This window comes from Geotrypetes seraphini, chromosome 1, assembly GCF_902459505.1.
Source record: "Geotrypetes seraphini chromosome 1, aGeoSer1.1, whole genome shotgun sequence".
NCBI lineage: Eukaryota > Metazoa > Chordata > Amphibia > Gymnophiona > Dermophiidae > Geotrypetes > Geotrypetes seraphini.
The window spans coordinates 538,683,955-538,706,345 of record NC_047084.1 but is presented as its reverse complement, the minus strand read 5'-3'; the positions used below and the strand labels follow the sequence as shown (position 1 = coordinate 538,706,345).

At 41.9% G+C, this 22,391-nt stretch overlaps 1 protein-coding gene across 3 annotated transcripts in view; it reads left to right on the top strand.

Annotated features, from left to right (window-relative positions):
• Nucleotides 1–22,391, top strand: part of EPB41L4A (erythrocyte membrane protein band 4.1 like 4A) — a 536,698-nt gene that overhangs the window by 364,063 nt on the left and 150,244 nt on the right. For all 3 annotated transcript variants that reach the window (XM_033929128.1, XM_033929127.1, XM_033929129.1), the window contains one exon: nt 8,416–8,537. In XM_033929128.1, coding sequence (XP_033785019.1) covers nt 8,416–8,537 — 122 coding nt within the window. The remainder of the gene's footprint in view (nt 1–8,415; nt 8,538–22,391) is intronic.

The window sequence follows — 22,391 nt, the reverse complement described above, 5'->3', positions numbered from 1 at the left end:
GCATGATGCAAGGGTTCTGCAAACTCTACTTTTCAAAAAATTTATCCAGATATCTTAACCCAACCCTTCCCCCTCCTCCTAGATAAATTCTCCCCCAAAACCTCCACTTAAATAATCTCTTCCTCCCCAAAACACCAACCAAGTATTCAGATCCCTGAAATGTAACGTAATCTTATTTGTACTCTAACTATAATCTATTTGTTATATCACACAGTAACGTACAGACAATTTAATATCCAATTTGCAAGTTCTTCTGGAATTAATCTAGCTACCTCTCCTCCCTTGTAACCAAACCCCCCCCCCCAAAAAAAAAACTGTTGTAACTTCACTGGAAATGTCCAGTTAGCTCTTTTGTAATCCGCCTTGAACTGCAAGGTATAGGCGGAATAGAAGTCCCTAATGTAATGTAATGTAGATGTTTGCTTCTATCCTTGTCCTGAGGCTGTCAGTTTCAAATTATTCCAGGCAACAGGGAACAGGTCACAATGATGACTGAAGCAGGGCCAGTGGAAGCAGTCAATGCTACCACTGCTACTTCCCAAAATGGTGGTGCCTAGTTTGCCTTGTGCTTCTGCCAGCCTGATCATCATCTCTTATTTTTAGGACAAAGCAACAAAGAAAGATCATCTTATACAGACCGTAGTAAAGTCATATCATCTTTCATTGCCTAAGGTGCAATTTAAGGGCCAAATTTACAAATGTGCATTAAAATTTAAATGAGCCCGTTTGTTTGTTAATACATATTAATTTGATTTAAACTAAGTCCTATTAGTATGACATGAAAGTTATTAGTAAATGGGCATCAAGTGCGAACAGTGCCCTTACATTATAAGCTCAGTGGGACAAGAAGATGCCCACTGTATCCAAATTTAACTGTCCCAAAGTTAAGAACATAAGAATTGCCATACTGGGACAGAGCGAAGGTCCATCAAGCCCCATATCCTGTTTCCAACAATGGCCAACCCAAGTCATAAGTACCTAGCTAGATCCCAAGTGGTAAAACAGATTTTATGCTGTTTATCCTAGGAGTAAGTAATGGATTTCCCCAAGCCAACTCAATAGTGGCCTATGGACTTCTCTTATAGGAAATTATCCAGTCCTGTTATAGATTTAGGGCTCCTTTTACAAAAGTGAGTTAGGGTCTTAACACGCAGAATAGCATGCGCTAGCCGCTACCGCTTCCTCTTGAGCAGGTGGTAGTTTTTTCGGGTAGCGCACCTTTGTAAAAGGAGCCCTTAGTGAAGCAAGTAATTAAATCTAAAATCCAAATCAAAAAATTTCTTGGAAATTCCAAGAGGCCAGATTGGCCACTGTTGGAGAAAGAATGCTGAGTTTGATGAACCATTATTCTGGTCCAGCATGGCAAGTCTTAATCTCTTATGAAGGCAGGAGGGCTGAGAAGTTGTTGGGGTAAGGGTGAGTGGGAGCAGCAAGGGAGAAGGCATGAGCAGTGTCAGTGTTAGGCATTCTGGGGCCTAGAGCAGAAATTTGGGAGGGGCTGTATCTCCTTCAGCTTCAAGCAGGTTCTCTGCAACAAGGGAACAAAGAACAGGTATCCTACTTACAGTCTCCTAATGCCGTCCATGAGTGGAGGGTTGACAGTTTGCTGAGATAAGAGTGTATAAGAGGAAAGGCAAGAGAGGAGAACTATTAGAATACTAGGGGTTGATAAAACTGAAGTTGGAATCAAATAGGATAGATATGAAGAGGGAAATATCTATCACACATTGTGAGAGATTAAAAAAAAACCCCACAAAAAAAACCATCGTTAGGAAGTTAAAATAGAAACTATAGTGAAAAAAGGAAGAACAAATGAGAAGACAGAAGAAAGTAGAGTTAGAAAGGAATGGAAAGTAAGCAAAAAAATATAGAACTTCAACAAAGAAAAGAATGAAAGAGTATCCAAAAGAGAATAAACAGATATACTGTACATAGACATATTAGAAAGGTTGGTGAACACATTATTTAAAAAATTAGTTTTGCATATATACTATTTATTTTTCTATGTATTTATGGAAATGTGCAGCAAAATTATCATAGGATTAAAATAATTTTGCTGCTCAAATTTGCCTTGACACAGAATTTACACTTATCTGCTGCAGAAAACTGAGGGCTCTGTATATATCCTAGAGAAGAAGTGACACAGAGGGATATTAAGGCACATTCAGGATATGTCAGTTATAAATAATGCAAAAGAACCAAACCTTTTTCAGTAGAAAGTAATTTTCAGATCAGGAGGTCCTGATTTAAGATTCAAAGAGGGCAGACTTGGAAGTCATAGCAAATGCCTGACCTGGCCACCTATGAAAGTGAGTGAGGCAAAATAGTAATTAATTGTAGGATAAGTAAAGGTCCCTAGCAGGAAAGGGAAAGCCAGGAATCAGTTGGATTGCAAGCCTTGCACCAGGAAACAAAAGTTTGAGCTTTGAAGATTGAATTTAAGCTATGGAAGCTGCTTTTGTTGCACAATCAGTGCTCATGCCCTATGGTTATACCTTCTTTAATATATAAATGCAAACAGGAAGTTAGATTTTTTTTTTTCTAACAGCGAGTTGACCTACATATTGTGTGATGCTTATTCAACCTAAAAAAAATTGGAGTTCTTCACTACCAGACTCATGCTGCAGTTAAGTATACTGTATTGAAACTTTGTGGGCAAATATCCATAAATGTAGTTCTTCTATTTAGCAACCAGATATTCCCTGAAAATGATAAATCTATTGTAAATTTTAATACAAAAAATGTTCTGGAAATAATAATAAATAAGAAGAGAATATTACCGGTACCTACTCAACAAAATAATTTCTGAGAATTAGCCAAATAGATATAAGGATCATCACTTCTTCTAGAGGAGAGTGTAGCTTATTGGTTAGAGCTACAGCCTCAGTGTCCTAAGATTGTGGGGTCAAACCTTGAACTGCTCCTTGTGACCCTGGGGAAGTCACTTAATCCTCCACTGCCCCAAGTACATTGTGAGCGTGCTGGGACAGATAGGGAAAAAGCTTGTGTACCTGATTGTAAACCGCTTAATACACCTTGTCTAAGCAGTATATCAAATCCCAGTCTCTTTCCCTTTCTGAGGGCAAGCAATAGCACGAGGTTGTGAATTTTCCCTTTGAAGGTCTGCTTGATATTGCCAACAGTCTCCTGTTGGAGACAAGATATAGCGCTCAGTTGACCATTGGTTAGATCCAGCATGGCACTTTTCATTTTCTTATGAAAACTTTTGCATAATTGATGTGTAAAAGACTCCTACATGGTCTGAAAATGTTCTTGTTGTTGCTAGGGCATGATGAACCTCGGGTCTGACCCAGTGGAGGCATTGCTTATGTTCTTATGTTCTTAATATTTTCCATTGGTTCACTGAACCCAACATCTCATTTACACTAAGATCCAGCAGGGTCTGTTGCAAAGTTTCTGGACCAGAATATTTCAAAGAACTATAATACTAAACCTAGCGCCAATAGCCACAATGAAAACACCAGCAGCCTTTGCAACAGTGTTTTCATTACTCTTAATAATTATAGGTTTTGTGGAAGTGTTCTGCAGTTTTGATATCTTTTCCTATCATAATTCAAAACACAAATTAGATCTTTGAAGATTTTTGTTATCCAAAGCTAAGGGCTCCTTTTACGAAGGTGCGCTAGTGTTTATAGCGCACTCACGCAATTAGCATGCGCTAGTCGAAAAACTACCGCCTGCTTAAAAGGAGGCGGTAGCGGCTAGCGTGCACTGCAATTTAGCGCACACTAAAACCGCTAGCACCCCTTTGTAAAAGGAACCCTAAATCTTGCAACTTTTTATGCAACTTAAAAATGAAAACCAAACCTGACCCAGGAAAAAGTAGAGCTCATTTGGGAAACATTCATTTTACTGGCATTTAAAAATATGGCTTTTTTACACAATATACAGTATAAGTACCGAGTTTACTGTATAGGGCAGGTGTGCCCAATAGGTCGATCGCGATCGACCGGTAGCTCGCCAAGGCAAAGTGAGTCGATCATCCAGGACTCACTTTGCCTTGGCGATCTATTGGGCCGATCAATCTTCCTCTCCCCGACGTCAATTCTGCCGTCGGAGAGGAAGTTCGGGCCAGCCAATCGCTGCCTGGCTGGGCGGAACTTCCTCTCCGACGACAGAATTGACGTCGGGGAGAGGAAGATTGATTGGCCCGAAGCAGAGAGAGCATGGGGCGTCATCGGCGTTATCCATTGGTGGTGTTTGGGTCCTGTTCCCCGATGGCAGCGGCAGTGGCAGTGGCTTGGGGAAGGGCAGGGAAGAAAGAAAGAAAGGGGGCAGGCAGGGAAATAGAAGGAAAGAAGAGAAACAGAAAAAAGAAAGGGGGCATGAAGAGAGAAAGAAAGAAAGGTTAGGGAGAGAGGAAGAAAAAGTTGGGGGAGGGAATGAGGTGTGGAGGAGAGGAAGCATACAGGGTGAAAGAAAGATTGGATGCACAGTCAGAAGAAGAAAGTGCAACCAGAGACTCATGAAATCACCAGACAAGGTAGGAAAAATGATTTTATTTTAAATTTAGTGATCAAAATGTGTCTGAATTTATATCTGCTGTCTATATTTTACAATATGGTCCCCTTTTACTAAACCGCAATTGTGTTTTTTAGCGCAGGGAGCCTATGAGCGTTGAGAGCAGCGCTAGGCATTCAGCGCAGCTCCCTGTGCTAAAAACTGCTATTGTGATTTAGTAAAAAGGGAGGGGGTGGGTATTTGTCTATTTTTGTATGGTTGTTACTGAGGTGACAGTGCATAGAGTCATCTGCTTTGACCTCTTTGAAGAAACCCCGGAATAGGAATGATAATTAACAATTCTATGCGTACAGTGTGCGTTGTGTTTTTTTAAAATTTTATTGTTGGTAGATCATTTTGACTCGCAAGTCAAAAAAGTGTGGGCACCCCTGGTATAGGGAGTGAAAAAGCTGGGTTACCTAAGTGTCTAGTGCAGAATGCTGCTGCACATCTCATTGCTCAAGCCTCTAAGTTCGATCAGATCACACCAATTCTTCGAGATCTTCACTGATTGCCGATTGGTGCACGGATTGAATTTAAGGTTTTGTGCATAATTTTCAGATTGCTACAGGACAATTGTCTGGTGGCTTTATGTTCTATTTTGCAGCTATACCACCCTATATGTGCATTACGCTCTTCAGATAGGATGTGTTTGGAAGTGCCTTCATTGATTGCTGTTAAGCTGTCAGTGAGTCGCAAAACTATGCTACCAGTAAAGGGTCCGGTGTGTTGGAACTATTTACCATTGGAATTAAGACAGGTTCCTACATGTCTGTAGTTCAGAAAAGGGCTGAAAATGGCCTTGTTTGGACACTGCTTTGTTCAGTGATAGGCGAGAGTGTGGAGAGGGGGTGTATGCTTTTAATTATTCCAATGCGCTTGGTGGGCATGATTTTAAGATTTTATCTTGTTGATTTTAAATTTGTTTAGTTTTATATATTTGTACATATGTTTTATTTACTGTTATTATGCATGATATTATGTTACCCACCTAGAATTGTTGGATAAGTGGGCTATAAATATTAAAAAAAAAAAAAAAAAAATTGGTTATGATAATTAAAATTATCTTAATTTACTAACTCAGAGTGGGTATATTTTATATTTGATATGATTTATCATATGTGGGAATATTGTTATATTTTCTTATGTTTATTGCTGTAATTCACTCTGAACTGATAGTTGGGCAGAATATAAATGTATTGTATTAAATTAATTTCATGTACTTTGCATCAGACAGGTTTTATCCTAACAGTTCTGGGACATTTTACAGTTCAAGTCACTATTTCTGACTTCTTGTGGAGGGACATAATCAAAACAAATGTCTAAGTTGAATTTGGTCATATGGCATTAGACACCCAAAGTCGGCAATGGGAAAATGCCCAGTCTCGAAAAATAATGTATAGAATATATATATATATATAAAAGAACATAAGAACTGCCATCTCCGGATCAGACCCTAGGTCCATCAAGTCTGGCAATCCGCTCACGTGGAGGCCCAGCCAGGTGTAACCTGGCGAACAAAAAAAGGTTAGTCACCCATATCCTTCTATACATCTTTCGAGGAGATGTGCATCTAACTTGCCCTTAAAACCAAGAACTGTGGGTTCCGCAGCAACCTCTACCGGGAGAGCGTTCCAGGTGTCCACCACTCGCTGCGTGAAGTAGAACTTCCTGGCGTTTGTCCTGGGCTTGTCCCCCCTGAGCTTCAGTCCATGACCTCTTGTCCTGGTCACATTTGACATCGTAAATAACTTTTTATCCTGCTCTATCTTGTCGATTCCTTTTATTATCTTAAAAGTCTCAATCAGATCCCCTCGCAGTCTCCTTTTCTCAAGGTAGAACAGTCCCGGTTTTTTAAGTCGTTCTATGTAGTTCAAGTTTTCCATACCTTTAACTAGCTTCGCTGCTCGCCTCTGCACCCTCTCCAACAGTTTTATATCCTTCTTTAGGTAGGGAGACCAGTGTTGGACACAGTATTCCAAGTGTGGTCTGACCATTGCTCTATACAGCGGCATTATGACCCTCTCTGATCTACTAGTGATTCCCTTCTTTATCATGCCCAACATTCTATTTGCTGTCTTTGCCGCTGCCGCGCATTGTGCTAATGGTTTCAGGGTCTTATCTATTAGTACCCCCAGGTCCTTTTCTTGTTCGCTCTTACCCAGAGTTGTACCTGACATTCTATACTCGTGCTCCTTGTTCTTTCTGCCCAAATGCATTACCTTGCATTTTTCCACATTAAACTTCATCTGCCATTTCTCTAACTGGCTCAAATCTCTCTGTAGTTCATCGCTATCCTTATGTGATCCGATTGCCCGACATAACATCGTGTCGTCTGCAAACTTGATGACCTCACTGGACATTCCGTCTTCTAGGTCGTTGATGAAAATATTAAATAAGATGGGCCCAAGAACCGAGCCCTGGGGCACACCGCTAGTCACTTTTTTCCAGTCTGAGAACTTCCCATTTAAGCCCACTCTCAGCATTCTGTTTTCCAGCCATTTGTCTATCCACCTTAGTATGTCTCCCTCTATTCCGTGGCTTTGTAATTTCCTGAGAAGTCTTTTGTGTGGGACTTTGTCAAACGCTTTCTGGAAATCCAAGTATATTATGTCCACTGGTTCCCCGTTATCAATATGTTTGTTTACTGTTTCAAAGAATTGTAGTAAATTTGTCAAGCATGACTTCCCTTTCCTGAAGCTGTGTTGACTGGCTCTCATCAGGTCGTGTGTATCCAAGTGCCGGACTATGCTATCTTTAATCAGTGCTTCGACCATCTTTCCAGGGACAGACGTAAGACTCACTGGTCTGTAGTTGCCCGTTTCTCCTCTGGATCCTTTTTTGAAAATTGGGGTGACGTTTGCTATCTTCCAGTCGTCCGGTTTGTCCAGTCGTCCAGTTTGTCCAGACAGCCAGTTCGTCCATCTTTATACTACATTTTCGACCAAAATTTCATCCAAGTCCCAAACACCCAGAACAAGACCATTTAGACGTGGGAGGGGCCAATAACGGACTGACCATCCAGACATGGCAACAGAGCATTGGGGCACCTTACAGGGCAATGCTGTGAACTTCACAAAAAGGGTGCCACATAAACATATCACCAGAATCCCTTATAGGTTATGGTGAGCCCCCCCAAACATCTCCAAAACCCACTATAACCACTTGTCTATAACCCCAATAGCCCTTATGGTGGCACCTACATGGCAGTAGAGTAGGTTTTTTTTGGGGGGGCTCACTTTTTCTACCATGAATGTAGTGGTTCGAGTGGCTTATGGGCCTGGGTCCTCTTCTCTGTGGTTCACAAATCCACCCCCCAGGCTATTTAAGATACTTGTGTGCAACTCTATTAGGCTTTCCTATAGCAGGTACTTATGTTCCGGAGACAGGTGTGTACTTTTTTATCCTGATATTTGTGGCAATGTGAGGTGGGTTAGTGATCACTGGGGAAATGTGTAGGGGTCTTTACGTTGTCTCTCTGCAGTGGTTATCTGGTCACTTTATATACCTTTTTGCCACTTATACCTGCTTCTACATCGTCTAAGTCACAATATATAAGTTTCGTCCAAGAAGTCCCATGAAAAATTAAATTGTCCCTGCAGGATGACTAAGTCTAGGTCGGCCCACATCCCACGCAAATACCACCCTAACCACTCCTCCAGACACGCCCCTTTCAGCTCTGCATGCACAGCAGCATTCAGAGGCCTAAAAGTCCCTGGATACGTCCAGAAATTTGGTTTATTGGCACTTGGATGACCTGTCTTTTAGGTTGTCCAAGTGCCGACTTGGGAAGGTTTTTAGACATGTTTAAGTTTTGATTGTGAGCCCCTTAATGTTTTGAATTTTTTTGCTTTATTATGGTATAAAAGAGCGATTGATTGTTTTTCTTTTTAGTGGCAAGACAGCATTGCAGATGAGTAGAGATCTTTCTGTACAGCTACCACGGCCTGACCTAAATGTAGAAAGAAGTCGGAGCAAAACTTATCCTAAAAGAGCATCAACAACCCAGCAGCCTGGTAAGATTTATTGGATAGGCCATCGCACGTTGCTTAAAGCTCAAATTCTTCAGTTTTGATGACGAAGGTACGTTCTGCTTGCCAAAAGTTAAAAGGAAGACTGCTGTGGGCATCATACATAATTTTGGGGTCATACTATCAGTCTCGACATCCTTTTTTCAAAGCTCTAAAGAGTGGTACCACAATTTACTTGTGAATATTCGGGTACTGTCGTTTTGAAATGGCTTAACGATGGGAGAGGAAACTAAACCTCCATAGCCCCAATCGTGACTTCCCCTCCTTTCACCCTCCCTCTCACTTGTTGCCACTTCCGTTGCCCTGCTGTTTTTCCCAAGGTCAGTAATGTTGGGGGAAAAAACAATAGAAAAGAAACACATGACCTGTGTGCACTTTTGCTAGCTCTACCAGTTCTGCCCCATCTGATGTAACTTCCTGACTTGAGGAAGGTTTTGGCCTCTGAAAGCTGGTCAAGAAATGTATTAAATTAGTTCAATAAAGAGGCATCCTTTATTTTCCATTTTTGTTTTATTTTATTAGTTTTTAATTTAGAGAGTATAGTATGGAAGCTTTGACATTTACTTCTGCCAACTCTATATTTTACACAGTGCAGGGAAACATACATCAACGTTTTAATTTCTCTGGTGTTGCTATGAAGGGTCTGGCCTCATGAGATTTCAGCTTAATTTTTCTCTACATATTTCTGTTTTTCATTTGTGGGTTATTTATGCTTGGTGAGGATCTATCTGTGTTCTTGTGTGAAAAGGCCAGGTATTATGATGGCTTTGAATGTCTATATATGATTGATCTGTGCTCATTTGACTTTATAGCTTTTTTTTTTTTCCAATAGGTATACAGGTATTCACTTTCTACTACTCACTGCAGTGTTTATAGTGCTGCCTTTTCTTAACGTCCTGATGCACAAAGGTTTTCCTTGGTACTAAGACTCGTTAAAGTAGTCTTACTTCTGCGGAAAGCTCTCCTTCTGATGCACAAAAGGGGTTCTCTGTGGCTGCTATCAATCCTCGTAGCAGCCACTGAGAACCCATAGCAAATGCATCACCAGGAACTCATTAGTGTTTAAATGAGCTCTCCTTGCGATGCACAAAAGGGGAAAAATTTTCTGGCAGGTCTAGACCTGCCAGTAGGTGTCCTATGTTTGTTGTGTGAGGCACACAATACATGTACAACAGCAGTGTCCCTTTAAAAAAAAATTGTTGGGGCTGGCTAGGAGAGCAGAGGCTGCTGGCTCAGCTGTGTCTGGCTTTTTTTTTTTTTTAATGGGCGCAGCTGTTGTGTGCTCATAACACACAAACACAACAGCTGCACTCTTCTTTAACCCCCCCCCCAAACTCCCCCCAAAAACAACTGATCATGGCTCTGGAACTGCCAGGGGAAGCTGCGAATCAGCTGAGCCAGCAGCCGCCACTCTGTCAGCTCGCTGATCGCAGCTCTGGAGCTACCATCAGCTGGGCAGAGGGAAAGAGATAGGCGGCTGCAGGTAGGAGGAGGAGCTATGCCTAGCAATTGCTCTTCTGAGCAAGTGCCAGGCACAGTTCCTCCCCCTTTTTACTGGGGCTGCTCTACACTAATAGTGTGCATGTAATTTGCATGCTATTGTCCTCAGCATCACCCAGTAAAGAAAAATTGCTCCCACCACGGTATTTTTTTACTGTGGCGTTGGAGTGTTGTGCATCGGGGCCTTAGTTAGATCCTTGGCTGGTCTCTGGAAGTTAGTGCTCTTTTGGTATGGTAGAATTGCTTGCTCGGTTCTGAATATGAGTGTCTTTTGTAGGGTTTCACCATATGTGTGGTACTAGATTATGGATTTAGTTTTAGTTTACACTTTTTCATTTGTAACTGAATGTGAGTTACATTAAGGTACATTAGGTACTTTCCTGTCAGTGGAGGGCTTACAATCTCTTTGTACCTGAGACTATTTATTTATTTATTCAATTTTCTCCCAAGGGAGCTCAGAACGGTTTACATGAATTTATTCAGGTACTCAAGCATTTTCCCTGTCTGTCCTGATGGGCTCACAATCTATCTAATGTACCTGGGGGCAATAGAGAGATTAAGTGACTTGCGCAGGGTCACAAGGAGCTGCGTGGATTTGAACCCACAACCTCAGGGTGCTGAGGCTGTAGCTTTAACCACTGCGCCACACTGGCTTGTCCAAGAGGTCAAGCAATAGAAGTGTTATTTTAACCCTTGCTTCCCCACTGCTTTAAATATTAAGAACAGTTAACACAGATCATTTATTTATTAGGATTTATTTACTGCCTTTTTGAAAAAATTCACCCATATATAACAATATTCCAAACATGTTTTGATAACTTAGCTATAAACTAAAGGCCAGAAGATCTTAAGTCTAGTTTCCATTTGGAAAATTATGACAACAATGAATAGGTAAATCATTTTTTAGTCATCAGGAACAGGATTTCTGTAGCCATACTGCTGCATACCCACTATTCACATGAGCGACAGGAAGATGCTACACTGGGAGCTGTGTTAAAATGCCTGTATATATTTCCAGAATACTGCAAATATTATTCTGTTTAATATGATTTATTTTTTGATGATCTATATTGATTTTTTGGGAGTATAATTCCCTGAAGTGTATTCAATATGCATATTACCATTTGTAACTGAAGTACCAGGAGGAGGGGGTGGGGAGAAGGGGAGGAGGGATGAAGCTGGTACTGCTGTACAAAAATACCTCAGTGAAATGGGTCTTTTTCTGCTGTGTTCAAAAGTGCCCTCACATCCCTTCACTGCTGACATAGGTGTCACTCCACCTCCACCCTCATGATTTTAACTTGCTGTGCCATGCCCCATAGCTTCCTGTCCTAGCCTACTCTAGACTAGAGAACGACGCGGGGACAAATTTTTCCCCATACCTGCAGGAACTCAATTTTCCCATCCCGTCCACTCGAGTTTCATTGCTTTTCCTGATCCTGTCCTATTCCTGTAAGCTCTGCCTTAATTGCACAAGCCTTGAACCCTTATGATTTTAAAGTGTTTGAAGCTTGTGCAGATGAGGACAGAGCTTGCAGGAATGGGCCAGGGACAGGAAAAGAACTCGTTGAGATGGGAAAATGAGTTCCCACGGAGACGGGGAAAAATTTGTCCCCGTGTCATTCTCTACTCTAGACTTCCCAAATACCTGAATCACTAACTCACACATATACCTATTGACATAACTCTTAAAACTGGTCATAAATATATTGTTAGTACAATGAAATGATATCATCTACAAGTTGTCTCATTGAATGTGCAGGAAAAAAACATATTTATTTGATAGCACATAGAGTGGTAATGGCCATGTCTAGTGCGACAGACACTTTATTTCTGAACCTGTGGGTAGTCAACCCATTCTCGTGAGAATTCTTGTAGAGAGCCTCATTACCACTCTTTTGCTCCACCTCCTATCCCTCTGGGCTGTCCTTCAATTCCTCAGTTGTCTCTCTACAAGCGAGATGGTAGGAGCCCTTCTTTTCTGCTTGTTTATTCTTCAATTACATTTTTTTTTTTTTTTTGCATGCCATTTGCGAGGCTTTTTGGGGCTGCAGAGGATCCCAATCTTGGGTAATCTCTGGCTGTGGGAGAGCACAGACTCTTAGGTCAAGGGTCTGCTTCCAAGGGGTCAGCCTGCAGTATAAGTTCGGTGGCTCAGGGACTGATTCCTTGGGTGGAAGGCTCCCCCCAGGTTCATCAGCAGTGGGCTTGAGTACAGGCTGAATGGCTCCATGGCGGTTCTTCCAGAATCAGGGCTGACTGCTTTCCTGTCCCCATTGGTGTATGCATGGTGTGGTGGGGGTTGAGGTCTCTGGCTGGTTTGCTGGGCCCAAGAAGTAGTTTGAAGAGACAAGTAATCCGGATTCCAGTCTTGTTGAGGCAGAGGTTCTCCCTTTAAGCTGTCTGCAGATCCAGCACTTGCAACTCCCAGCACACAGTTTGTGCTTAGTATTTTGCAGTTTGTTGGTCTTACTGAGATAAAAGGAGACTGTGGAGGGAGATGTTCTGAGTGATGATTTGTTGGTTGATTTCCACAATAAAAAAAAAAAAATATATATATATATATACTAGTGTTTAAGCCCATTACATTAATGGGTGCCCATTACACTAATGGATGCTAGAATATATGCCTGTCTTTCTTTCTTCCTTTCTTTCTATGTCTCTCCCTGCCCCTGTCTCTTTCTTCCTTTCTTTCTGTGTCTCTCCCTGCTCCTGTTTCTTTCTTCCTTTCTTTCTGTGTCTCTCCCTGCCGCTGTCTATCTTTCTTTCTATCTGTCTCTCTCCCTGGCCCCCTTTGTCTGTCTGTCTTTATTTCTGTCTGTCTGTCTCGCCCCCTGTCTGTCTGTCTTTCTTTCTGTCTCTCTCCCTGCCCGCTGTCTTTCTGTGTGTCTGTCTTTCGTTCTCGTGCGCTGCCTGCCTATCTTTCTGTCTCTCTCCATGGCCCCCTTCTGTCTCCCCCCCCCCCAAGCAAACCAAGATTGCTCCCTGGCCCCCTTTCCCTTTCCACATACCCCCAATTCCCTGTGCAGCAGCAGCATTTCTCCCCCTTCCCTGTGCAGCAGCAGCAGTATTGCCCCCCTTCCGTATGCAGCAGCAGCATTCCCCCTTCCCTATGCAGCAGTATTCCCCCCTTCCCTGTACAGCAGCAGCATTTCCCCCTTCCCTATGCAGCAGCAGCATTGCTCCCTTTCCCTGTGCAGCAGCAGCATTCCTCCTTCCCTGTGCAGCAGCAGCATTCCCCCCTTCCCTGTGCAACAGCAGCATTCCCCCCTTCCCTGTGCACCCACCCCTTGCCTGCTCCCCCTGTCCTGCAGTAGCCCTTCTCCCTTCCTTTTACCTTCCTCCTGTCCAGCAGCACCCATTCCATTCTCCCTGTCCTGCAGTACCCTTTTCCCTTCCTTTTACCTCCCCCCATCCAGCAGCACTCCTTCCCTGCTCCCCCTGTCCTGGAGTAGGCCAGCCATCAGTAGCGTTTCTCATCCTCCCCCCTCCTCCCGGGTCTCACACAGCCGTTGGCAGGAAGCAATGTTGGCAATGGGTAAAATCGGCGCTGTAGGCTCCTCTTAGGCGCCGCAAATCAAACTGCCACAGACTCCATTTCTGCGCCGCATGTGCTGCACATAGAACACAGCCACGGAAGCAGAAATCACAGTGGCAGAGATCACGCCGTTTCAACTATGCATGCGCGGGTAAAGGTTTTAATAGATTATATATATATTAACGAATGATAGCCCACATATGTACAAGACAGGTCCTGTCTTGTTTAAACATATGTAGCCTGTCATTCGTTAGGGAAGGGGGGCCAGTGCTGCTACTGCACAGGGAAGGGGGGAATGCTGCTGCTGCTGCACAGGGAAGTGGGGGGGGGTGGAGAGGGAAAGGGGGCCAGGGAGCAATCTTGGTTTGCTTTGGGGGGAGACAGAAGGAGGCTATGGAGAGAGACAAAAAGACAGGCAGGCAGTGCATGAGAACGAAAGACAGACACACAGAAAGACAGTGGGCAGGGAGAGAGACAGAAAGAAAGAAAGAAAGAAAGAAAGACAGACTGACAAAGGGGGCCAGGGAGAGAGACAGACAGACAGAACGAAAGACAGACAGCGGCAGGGAGAGACACAGAAAGAAAGAAAGAAAGGAAGAAAGAGACAGAGGCAGGGAGAGACACAGAAAGAAAGAAAGACAGACATATATTCTAGCACCCGTTAATGTAACGGGCTTAAACACTAGTATGCACAAGGCCCAGGTCAGGCAAGATGCGGGATCTTTCCTTAACTGGCACCGGCATACAGCAGATGGGGTAAGGAGCTTGTTTGGGTGGGCGAGCAGATGCCGCTTCCAGCACGGGGATGCGTTGTGGTTCTCGGGGGGGGGGGAAGCATTCACAGGTGGGGTGTGTGATGCCGGTTTGAGCAGGGGGGGTGGTGGTGATGGAGCAGCGCCGGTAGCCTCGGGGGGAGGGGGGAGAAGGAGGTGTAACGAATCAAAGCGAGTTTCCCTTACTTCCTATGGGGAAACTCGCTTTGATATACGAGCAATTTGGTTTACGAGCATGCTTCTGGAATCTGACATATTGTAATCACAAAATAGAAAATAAAATTATTTTTTCTACCTTTTGTTGTCTGGTCATTATTCAAATCATGTTGGTCCCAGGTTCTGTTTTCTGTTTGTCTTCTGCTCATTTGTCGTTTTCTTCTTTCTTGATGTTAACCATCCATCTTCCATCTCTGTCCTCCCCTTCCATTTCCTTTCACTCCCCCGGAGGTCTGGCATCTTTCCTTTATTTTGTCTCCATCCCCGCAGCTGCAGTGATGGACCCCATCATCCCCAGATCCACCATCTCTCCTTTTATCAACTACTGGCGACACCAGAAAGTATTTCTTCACAGAGAGAGTGGTTGATCATTGGAACAAGCTTCCAGTGCAGGTGATCGAGGAAGACAGCGTGCCAGACTTTAAGAATAAATGGGATACCTATGTGGGATCCCGACGAGGGTCAAGATAAGGAAATTGGGGTGGGTAAGCAGAGTGGGCAGACTTGATGGGCTGTAGCCCTTTTCTGCCGTCATCTTCTATATTTCTATGTTTCTATGTTACCCTTTCATCCAGCATCTCTTCCTCCTTCCCCACCACCCCAGGGTCCACCATCTCTCCCTTTCTCTTCCCAACTACCCTCCTATCCAGTATCTCTATTCCCCCCCCATCCACACCATCCCTTGTGTCCAGTTTCTCTCCCTTTCTGTTCCTTCCCTCCCTCCATCCCATTGTCCACCATCTCTCTCCCTTTCCTCTGTTTTTAGACCCTTTATTTCTTCTACTCTCCCTACCCTCAGTCCGGCATATGCACATCTCTTTGGACCCCCTCTTCCCTCCCTCATTCCCTTCCTCCTTGGGTACTAGGGTACCCCCACCCAGACTGCATTTTTTTTTCCCATTACTTTCTGGTGTCCTTCGGCTTCCCGGTTTCACCTTCAAAGCAGCCTGCAGAGGATCGCTGGTTAGCTGTAGCAATCCTGGGAGGCTGCTGTCGGCCTCCACAGCACGTTCCCTCTGCTCCTCCTCTGACATACGGGACTGAGGCAGAGGGAACATGCTGCGGAGGCCGATGGTAGCTTGCTAGAATCGCTACAGCCAACTGGCGATCCTCTGCAGGCTGCTTTGAAGGTGAGACTGGGAAGCCGGGAGAGAGATGGTGGACCATAAAGGAACAGAAAGGGTATTTCTCGTGGGCCAACTCTAATTACACTGGGGCCTGAGTTTGACACCCTTGGTTTACAGTGATGTTTTGTGACAGTTCTAAGGTGGGAGGGCATGTTACATTTTTTACATTTTAAATGTTGGTAAAAGCTTATTTACATTTTTATAATGGAATGGAGATATGTAACCTACATTTCAACAATCAAATCAGAGGTTTGGAACACTTGAAACCATGAGTTCATGTAGTAAAAAATATGCCTTGCTCTTTACCCAGGAAACCATTTTCACTAGATCTATGCATCTTGCTTTGCTGTAAAATCAGAGAGCACTGATAGCTTCAGTGAGAAACATGTTCAGATAATTGTTTGCAGGATTAACTGCTGCCTAAACATGGTTCTGAGGTGTCACAGTGATGAAAGGTAATAGCGTTTTCACTCAACAGACATTGATTTGAAAGGCATAGGCATAATACTTGTCTGCTATTTTTCATAAATAACAATCTTTTCTATAAAAATAAACTTGAAACTGTGGTAACTACTCATTTCTTGCTAATGTTTTAACGTAATATCCTTGTGCTGAAATAAACCAGTTATGTATTGGATGCTGTTTAATGAAAGCAGATGTAAAATACCCAAGGCAGCACATTGGAGAACAGTACTATGAATTAGGTGCTAAAATGCACATGTGCATTATCCCACAGATACTGTTTACCATGACTAAAGTTGCACGTGAAAATCTGTGTGCATTGCCGATTAGTGCATGCAACTTAATTGGTTAACAAGCCGATCTGTGCCAATAATTGCCATTTAACAAGCAATTATTGGCAATAATTAGAATTTATGCACACAACTTTCTAGTCCTATTCTATAAAGCTTTGCATGTAAAGTCTACTGTGAGAATTTCAAAAAGTGGGCGTGACCAGGGGTGGAGCTTGGGTTGGTCATGGGCATAAATGGCCGCACCTACATTTTAGTCATGTGGATGGGTGCTATTCTATAAACTGCACCCAGCTCCAGTTATGGTTTATAGAATAGCACTAAGGTGTTAAGTGCTCGTACCTAAATGTTATGTTTTGATACTTTTTGAAGTTTCACCTACTTTGCCAGATTTCCCTTTATTGCAATCAACTTTGCTTGATATCTCTAGTTGGTTAGATAGTCATAGACTGGTTATAAATTTTGAAAAAAGCTAAAGCATTTTGGATCACAGGGCGGAGAAATCAGCCAACCTTTGTGCCTTCATTTAGTGGGAAGCCTCTTCCAGTTGTTAATAGTTACCATTATAAAGAGTTCAAATCATCTGAATATATCCAGACTCTATTCCAAAAGAATTTATTTAGGAATCATCCTTGGTCATAAATTGGCATTCTTGGAACATATTTCAGTTGTTACTCAGAAAGGTTTGGGGGTTTTAAGACAATTGCGCTCTATTAAATATCTGAGCGATAATTCTGTGCTGCATTTACTAGTGCATTGTTTGATTATTTCTCAGTTAGATTATGAAAATATTTAGATTTAAGATCTTGACTTCAGGGCATAAGATGTTATATGAGAAAAACTCCAAGCTATCATAGTAGGTTAATAACCCCTTATGTGTCAATGTCTGATTGTCGACTGGTAATTCTGTCTAGTGTCTTCTCAGTATGCTGCTACTTGTACTGCTGCTTTTGTTTGGATAGTTCCAACTTTGCCTGGCAGCATATGAGCGGTACCTATTAAAAAAATTTTTAAAACAATTGTTAAAGACTTATTATGTTGAATCTGCATTTAAAGCAAAGTGCAGTGAGGGACGGAGAATCTACTTGTGAACTAGGGAACACTCGTATGGAATGACTGTGTTTGATTTTTCTTTATGTTCTTTCCTATCATTATATGGCATTCTATTTTGATTTTACTATGAATTTTTAATATATTGTAAACCATTTTTATCCTGTTTGGCAGTAATGGTTTATCAAATTTTAAATAATCTGTAAGCATATACAGTATATATCCGGTTTGCTGTTCTTATAAAGTAAAGAAATTGCCTACTTTCCATTATGGAATATGTTCCTAATGAATGCTTTCTGGATGCCAAATTTTAGGTGCCCTGTTATAGAATTGCCCCCTATGTTCATATGTTCAGCAGCACCTGTTGTTTAAAAAACACTGCTTAATACATATAAACAGAGATTGTGTTGACACGTACTGTTTGTTCTGAATAACTACATGAACAAGTTTCATACTCTTCAGCTCTTTCTTTCATCTCTGGAGGAGGCCAAGGAAAAGATTACCAGATACAATTTGTAGTTTAAACATTCAAGGCCTTGGGAGTTCTTGGCATCCTATTAACTGGTAGAATCACCCTGAATTACAAGTGACTGGCCATTTTATGACATTACTTAATTCATTAGTAAACATACATAGTTAGTACATCTTCCAATTGAATCACAATTGCTTCATTAAGATCCAGTGATAAATTGCATACTCCAGCAATGTTCTTTTGGTTAGTTTTGATCACATGATTTATTGTCAATTTTATTTCATTAATAATTTTCCCTAGCAGCAATAATAAGAACATAAGAACATAGGAATAGTCTTACTGGGTCAGGCCAATGGTCCATCAAGCCCAGTAGCCTGTTCTCACAGTGGCCAATCCAGGCCACTAGTACCTGGCCAAAACCTAAGGAGTAGCAATATTCCATGCTACCGATCCAAGGCAAGCAGTGACTTCCCCCATGTCTTTTTCAATAACAGACTATGGACTTTTCCTCCAGGAACTTGTCCAAACCTTTCTTAAAACCAGCTATGCTATCTTCTCTTACCATAAACTCTGGAAATGCGTTCCAGAGCTTAACTATTCTCTGAGTGGAAAAAAATTTCCTCCTATTGGTTTTAAAAGTATTTCCATGTAACTTCGAGTGTCTTCTAGTTTTTGTAAATTTTGATGGAGTGAAAAATCGATCCACTTGAACCCGTTATTCCCTCAGGATTCTGTAGTCTTCAATCATATCTTCCCTCAACTGACTCTTTTCCAAGCTGAAGAGCCCTAACTGTTTGCCTTTCTTCATACGAGAGGAGTTCCATCCCTTGGTTGCTCTTCTTTGAACTTTTTCTAGCACCACTATATCTTTCTTGAGATAAGGAGACAAGAATTGAACGCAATACTCCAGATGAGGTCACACCATGGAGCGATACAGGGGCATTAAAACATTCTTAATCTTGTTAACTATCTCTTTTTAAAGAATTCCTAGCATCCTGTTGCTTTTTTGGCCGCCGTCACACATTGGGCGGAAGGTTTCATCGTATTGTCTACCCAGATCCTTTTCTTGGGTATTAATCCCCAAGGTAGACCCTAGCATCCAGTAACTGTGATTCAGGTTATTCTTCCCAATGTGCATCCAGTAACTGTGATTCAGGTTATTCTTCCCAATGTGCATCGCTTTGCATTTGTCCACATTAAATTTAATTTGCCATTTGGATGCCCAGCCTTCCAATTTCCTAAGGTCCGCCTGCAATTTTCCACAATCCACATGCATTGTAACAGCTTTGAACAGTTTTATGTCATCTGCAAATTTAATCACTTCACTTGTCATTCCAATTTCCAGATCATTTATAAATAAGTTAAATTGTACAAACCCCTCTTGCACTCCACTATTTACTCTCTTTCATTGAGAAAAATGACCATTTAACCCTACCCTCTGTTTTCTGTCTTTGGCACGCAGCTCCTGATTGGCGAGGCCCGACTTTACTGCAGGAAGAGGTGGTCGGAACATACTGTGAATGATTTCCTTCACTCGCCGGCGCTCCTGCTGCTCTCTCCTGCCTCTCCGGCTGCCCTCTCCTGCCCAGTCATTTGCGGTCAGAAAACACTGCAAATGACTGGGACCGCGAATCATCGACCGCGAATGACCGGGGGAGCTAAGCATATTCTATAAAATTGTACACTTAAATTCTATTGCATGGGTCTCAAAAGGGGACATGGCCAGGAGAGTGATGTGGGAATTCCTCTAAGTCAGTGGTTCCCAAACCTGTCCTGGGGGACCCCCAGCCAGTCAGGTTTTCAAGATATCCCTAATGAATATACATGAGAAAGATTTGCATACCTGTCACTTCCATTATATGCAAATCTCTCTCATGCATATTCATTAGGATATCTTGAAAACCTGACTGGCTGGGGGTCCCCCAGGACAGGTTTGGGAACCACTGCTCTAAGTTATGCACACTGTTATAGAATATGCCCTGTCCGTCCCTAAGTTAGGTACAAGCATTTACCCCAGGTTTTAGTTGTAAATGGCTGTATTCTATTAACCGCACCTAACACAAGATACAGTTTACAGAATAGTGCTAAGTGTGAACTTTTTTCAGTGCAGACTTTTCTGGCACCATACATAGAATTAGATCCTGTGCCTCCTTTCATATATGTTTATTCCAGAAACAAAAACTGTGCAAAACTCCATTACAAACAGAAACATGCATAGCACAAATATTAAAAAAAAAAAAAATCAGAAGGAGAAAGCCTCAGATTCCCCGTTAGTGTTAATAAGATATTGACACATGAGATGCTTACCTCACAGACTCAAAAACATATGTGAAAATTACTTGGTCACCTGAGTTTGGCCACTGTTGGAAACAGCATACTGGGCTTGATGGACCTTTGGTCTGTCCCAGTATGGCAATTCTTTTGTTCTTATGTAAGCCTTAAGCGAGGTTTGAACAAGAAGCATAGTGATGGGAGTCTCTCTCTTTTCCCTGTGCCTCTTGTCCTGCCTCAACTATCATACTGATACATAAGCATGATTCATATTTCATTCAGCCTACATTCAAATCTCTTGATTTCCATGTAACCCATCCTCCAACTCATGAATGCTCTGTTTAATTTATATAAGCTATAATTTAGACTTTATTTGAGAGAGTAAGTTGGAAGTTTGCCTTCCAGAAACGGCTGCTGTATCCAGGAACTGTCATTCATGCTGTGGTGATGGCACTGATTTGCAGTCTCTTAGCAACTTTTGTTCCTCTTTGTAATCCCCATGAAAGCTTTCAACTTTCCGGAGTGGCTTAATGTTCATCTTTCCCAGCAATGTGAAGAGAAGAGGATCGGAGTACAGATAATTAAATTGAGTCAACATCAATTATATTATTAAAGTATTGTGGATGAATTAGTATTTTAATTGATTTTATCTTGAGTAATAAGCATGTTTTGAATTAAATTAGTTGGTTTTAGAGCAGTAGCGTGTGTGTGTGTGGGGGGGTTTTCCTTTCTCTATTAAGCCTATTGTGCCCTATAATAGGGATCATATAAGAGAACAATGTGCAACAAATAGCAGATTCTTGTGAGAGAACTCATTTCTGGATAAATATGTACCAAATGTGATTTTTTTTTTTTTTTTTTTTTAAATATCATTTTTATTAAGGAGTCAACAGGGGAAACAAGGATGGTACAAGGATAAAATAGGCAAACAAAGGCAACAATGAAAAGAAGCATAACATCCATCAACACCTGACTTTGCTGACGGTTAAAAGAACAATCTTACAATTTTGGACTCAGGAAGGGTCTATCTCCTTGGATTATTGGATTAATCAGATGATCGAGTTGGCACGTTTTGACCTTTGCTATCATAAACGCTCCGCCAACCCTGAGGTGCTGGCCTACTTGGCCATGTGGAAGGTGTTCCTACAGTTACCAAATGTGATTTTAAAATTAATTTTTAATATCATCAACGGCCTTTGTTGCTGCTTTCTCTGGTAACTCTATCAGCCTCAATAGTGGAGAGATATCTCCTCTAAGGTGTACCCACAGTGCTACTTTTTGACTGTTAGGGGGCCATCAGTGCAATAGCAGCCAGAAGGTAATCTCAGCCTGGATCCCTGGTTCTGCAGTACATAGTATTATGAATTGAGACATAGAACCAGTTTTGAGTTGCACGGCTTCCATGTAAAGGTAGAAGAAGAGGCCTCACAGCGTTTTATACAAAAAAAACCCAAAAAGTGAAGTGGAACAATTCCATAGACCTCCGGACAGTGATAAAATGATGGCTATAAAATCAGTCTTTATTCACATGGAGAACTGATTAGAGGAGGACTCGTCATGGCTGTGTTTCAGCAACATAGCCTACCTCAAGAGTCAACAAAAACCTTATTGGAAATGCTGAATAAGCATAGGTAATACTCCAAGGTACCTTTTGCAAAATTCTATGTGTAACACTGGATCAAAAGTTATCATATCACGACCACATTGGCTCAGTCGTCAAGCATTGTTTCTATAAATTACACATAAGATCCCTGGCAAAGACACTTGAATCAGCAGTAATAAATATCCTAATTCATTCTCTCATAATTTCCAAATTAACCTACTGCTTTTTACTAAAATATATCTCACAGAAAGAATTGAGACAGTTACAGATCATCTAGAACACAGCAATAAAAATCATTACAAATTTGAAAAAATTTGATCATGTTACGCCTCTCTTGAAAAATGCACATTGGCTCCCGATCACACCTAGAATAACGTATAAAATAGCACTAACAACCTTCAAAGTCAGAGCTTCAAATATGCCAGCCTTTCTAGATAAGTTATTAATTCCTTACAGTTCACTAAAATCTCTGAGATCAAATAAACAACGCCTATTGTCCATCCCCTCTTTGAAGATTATTAACACACGACGCACTGA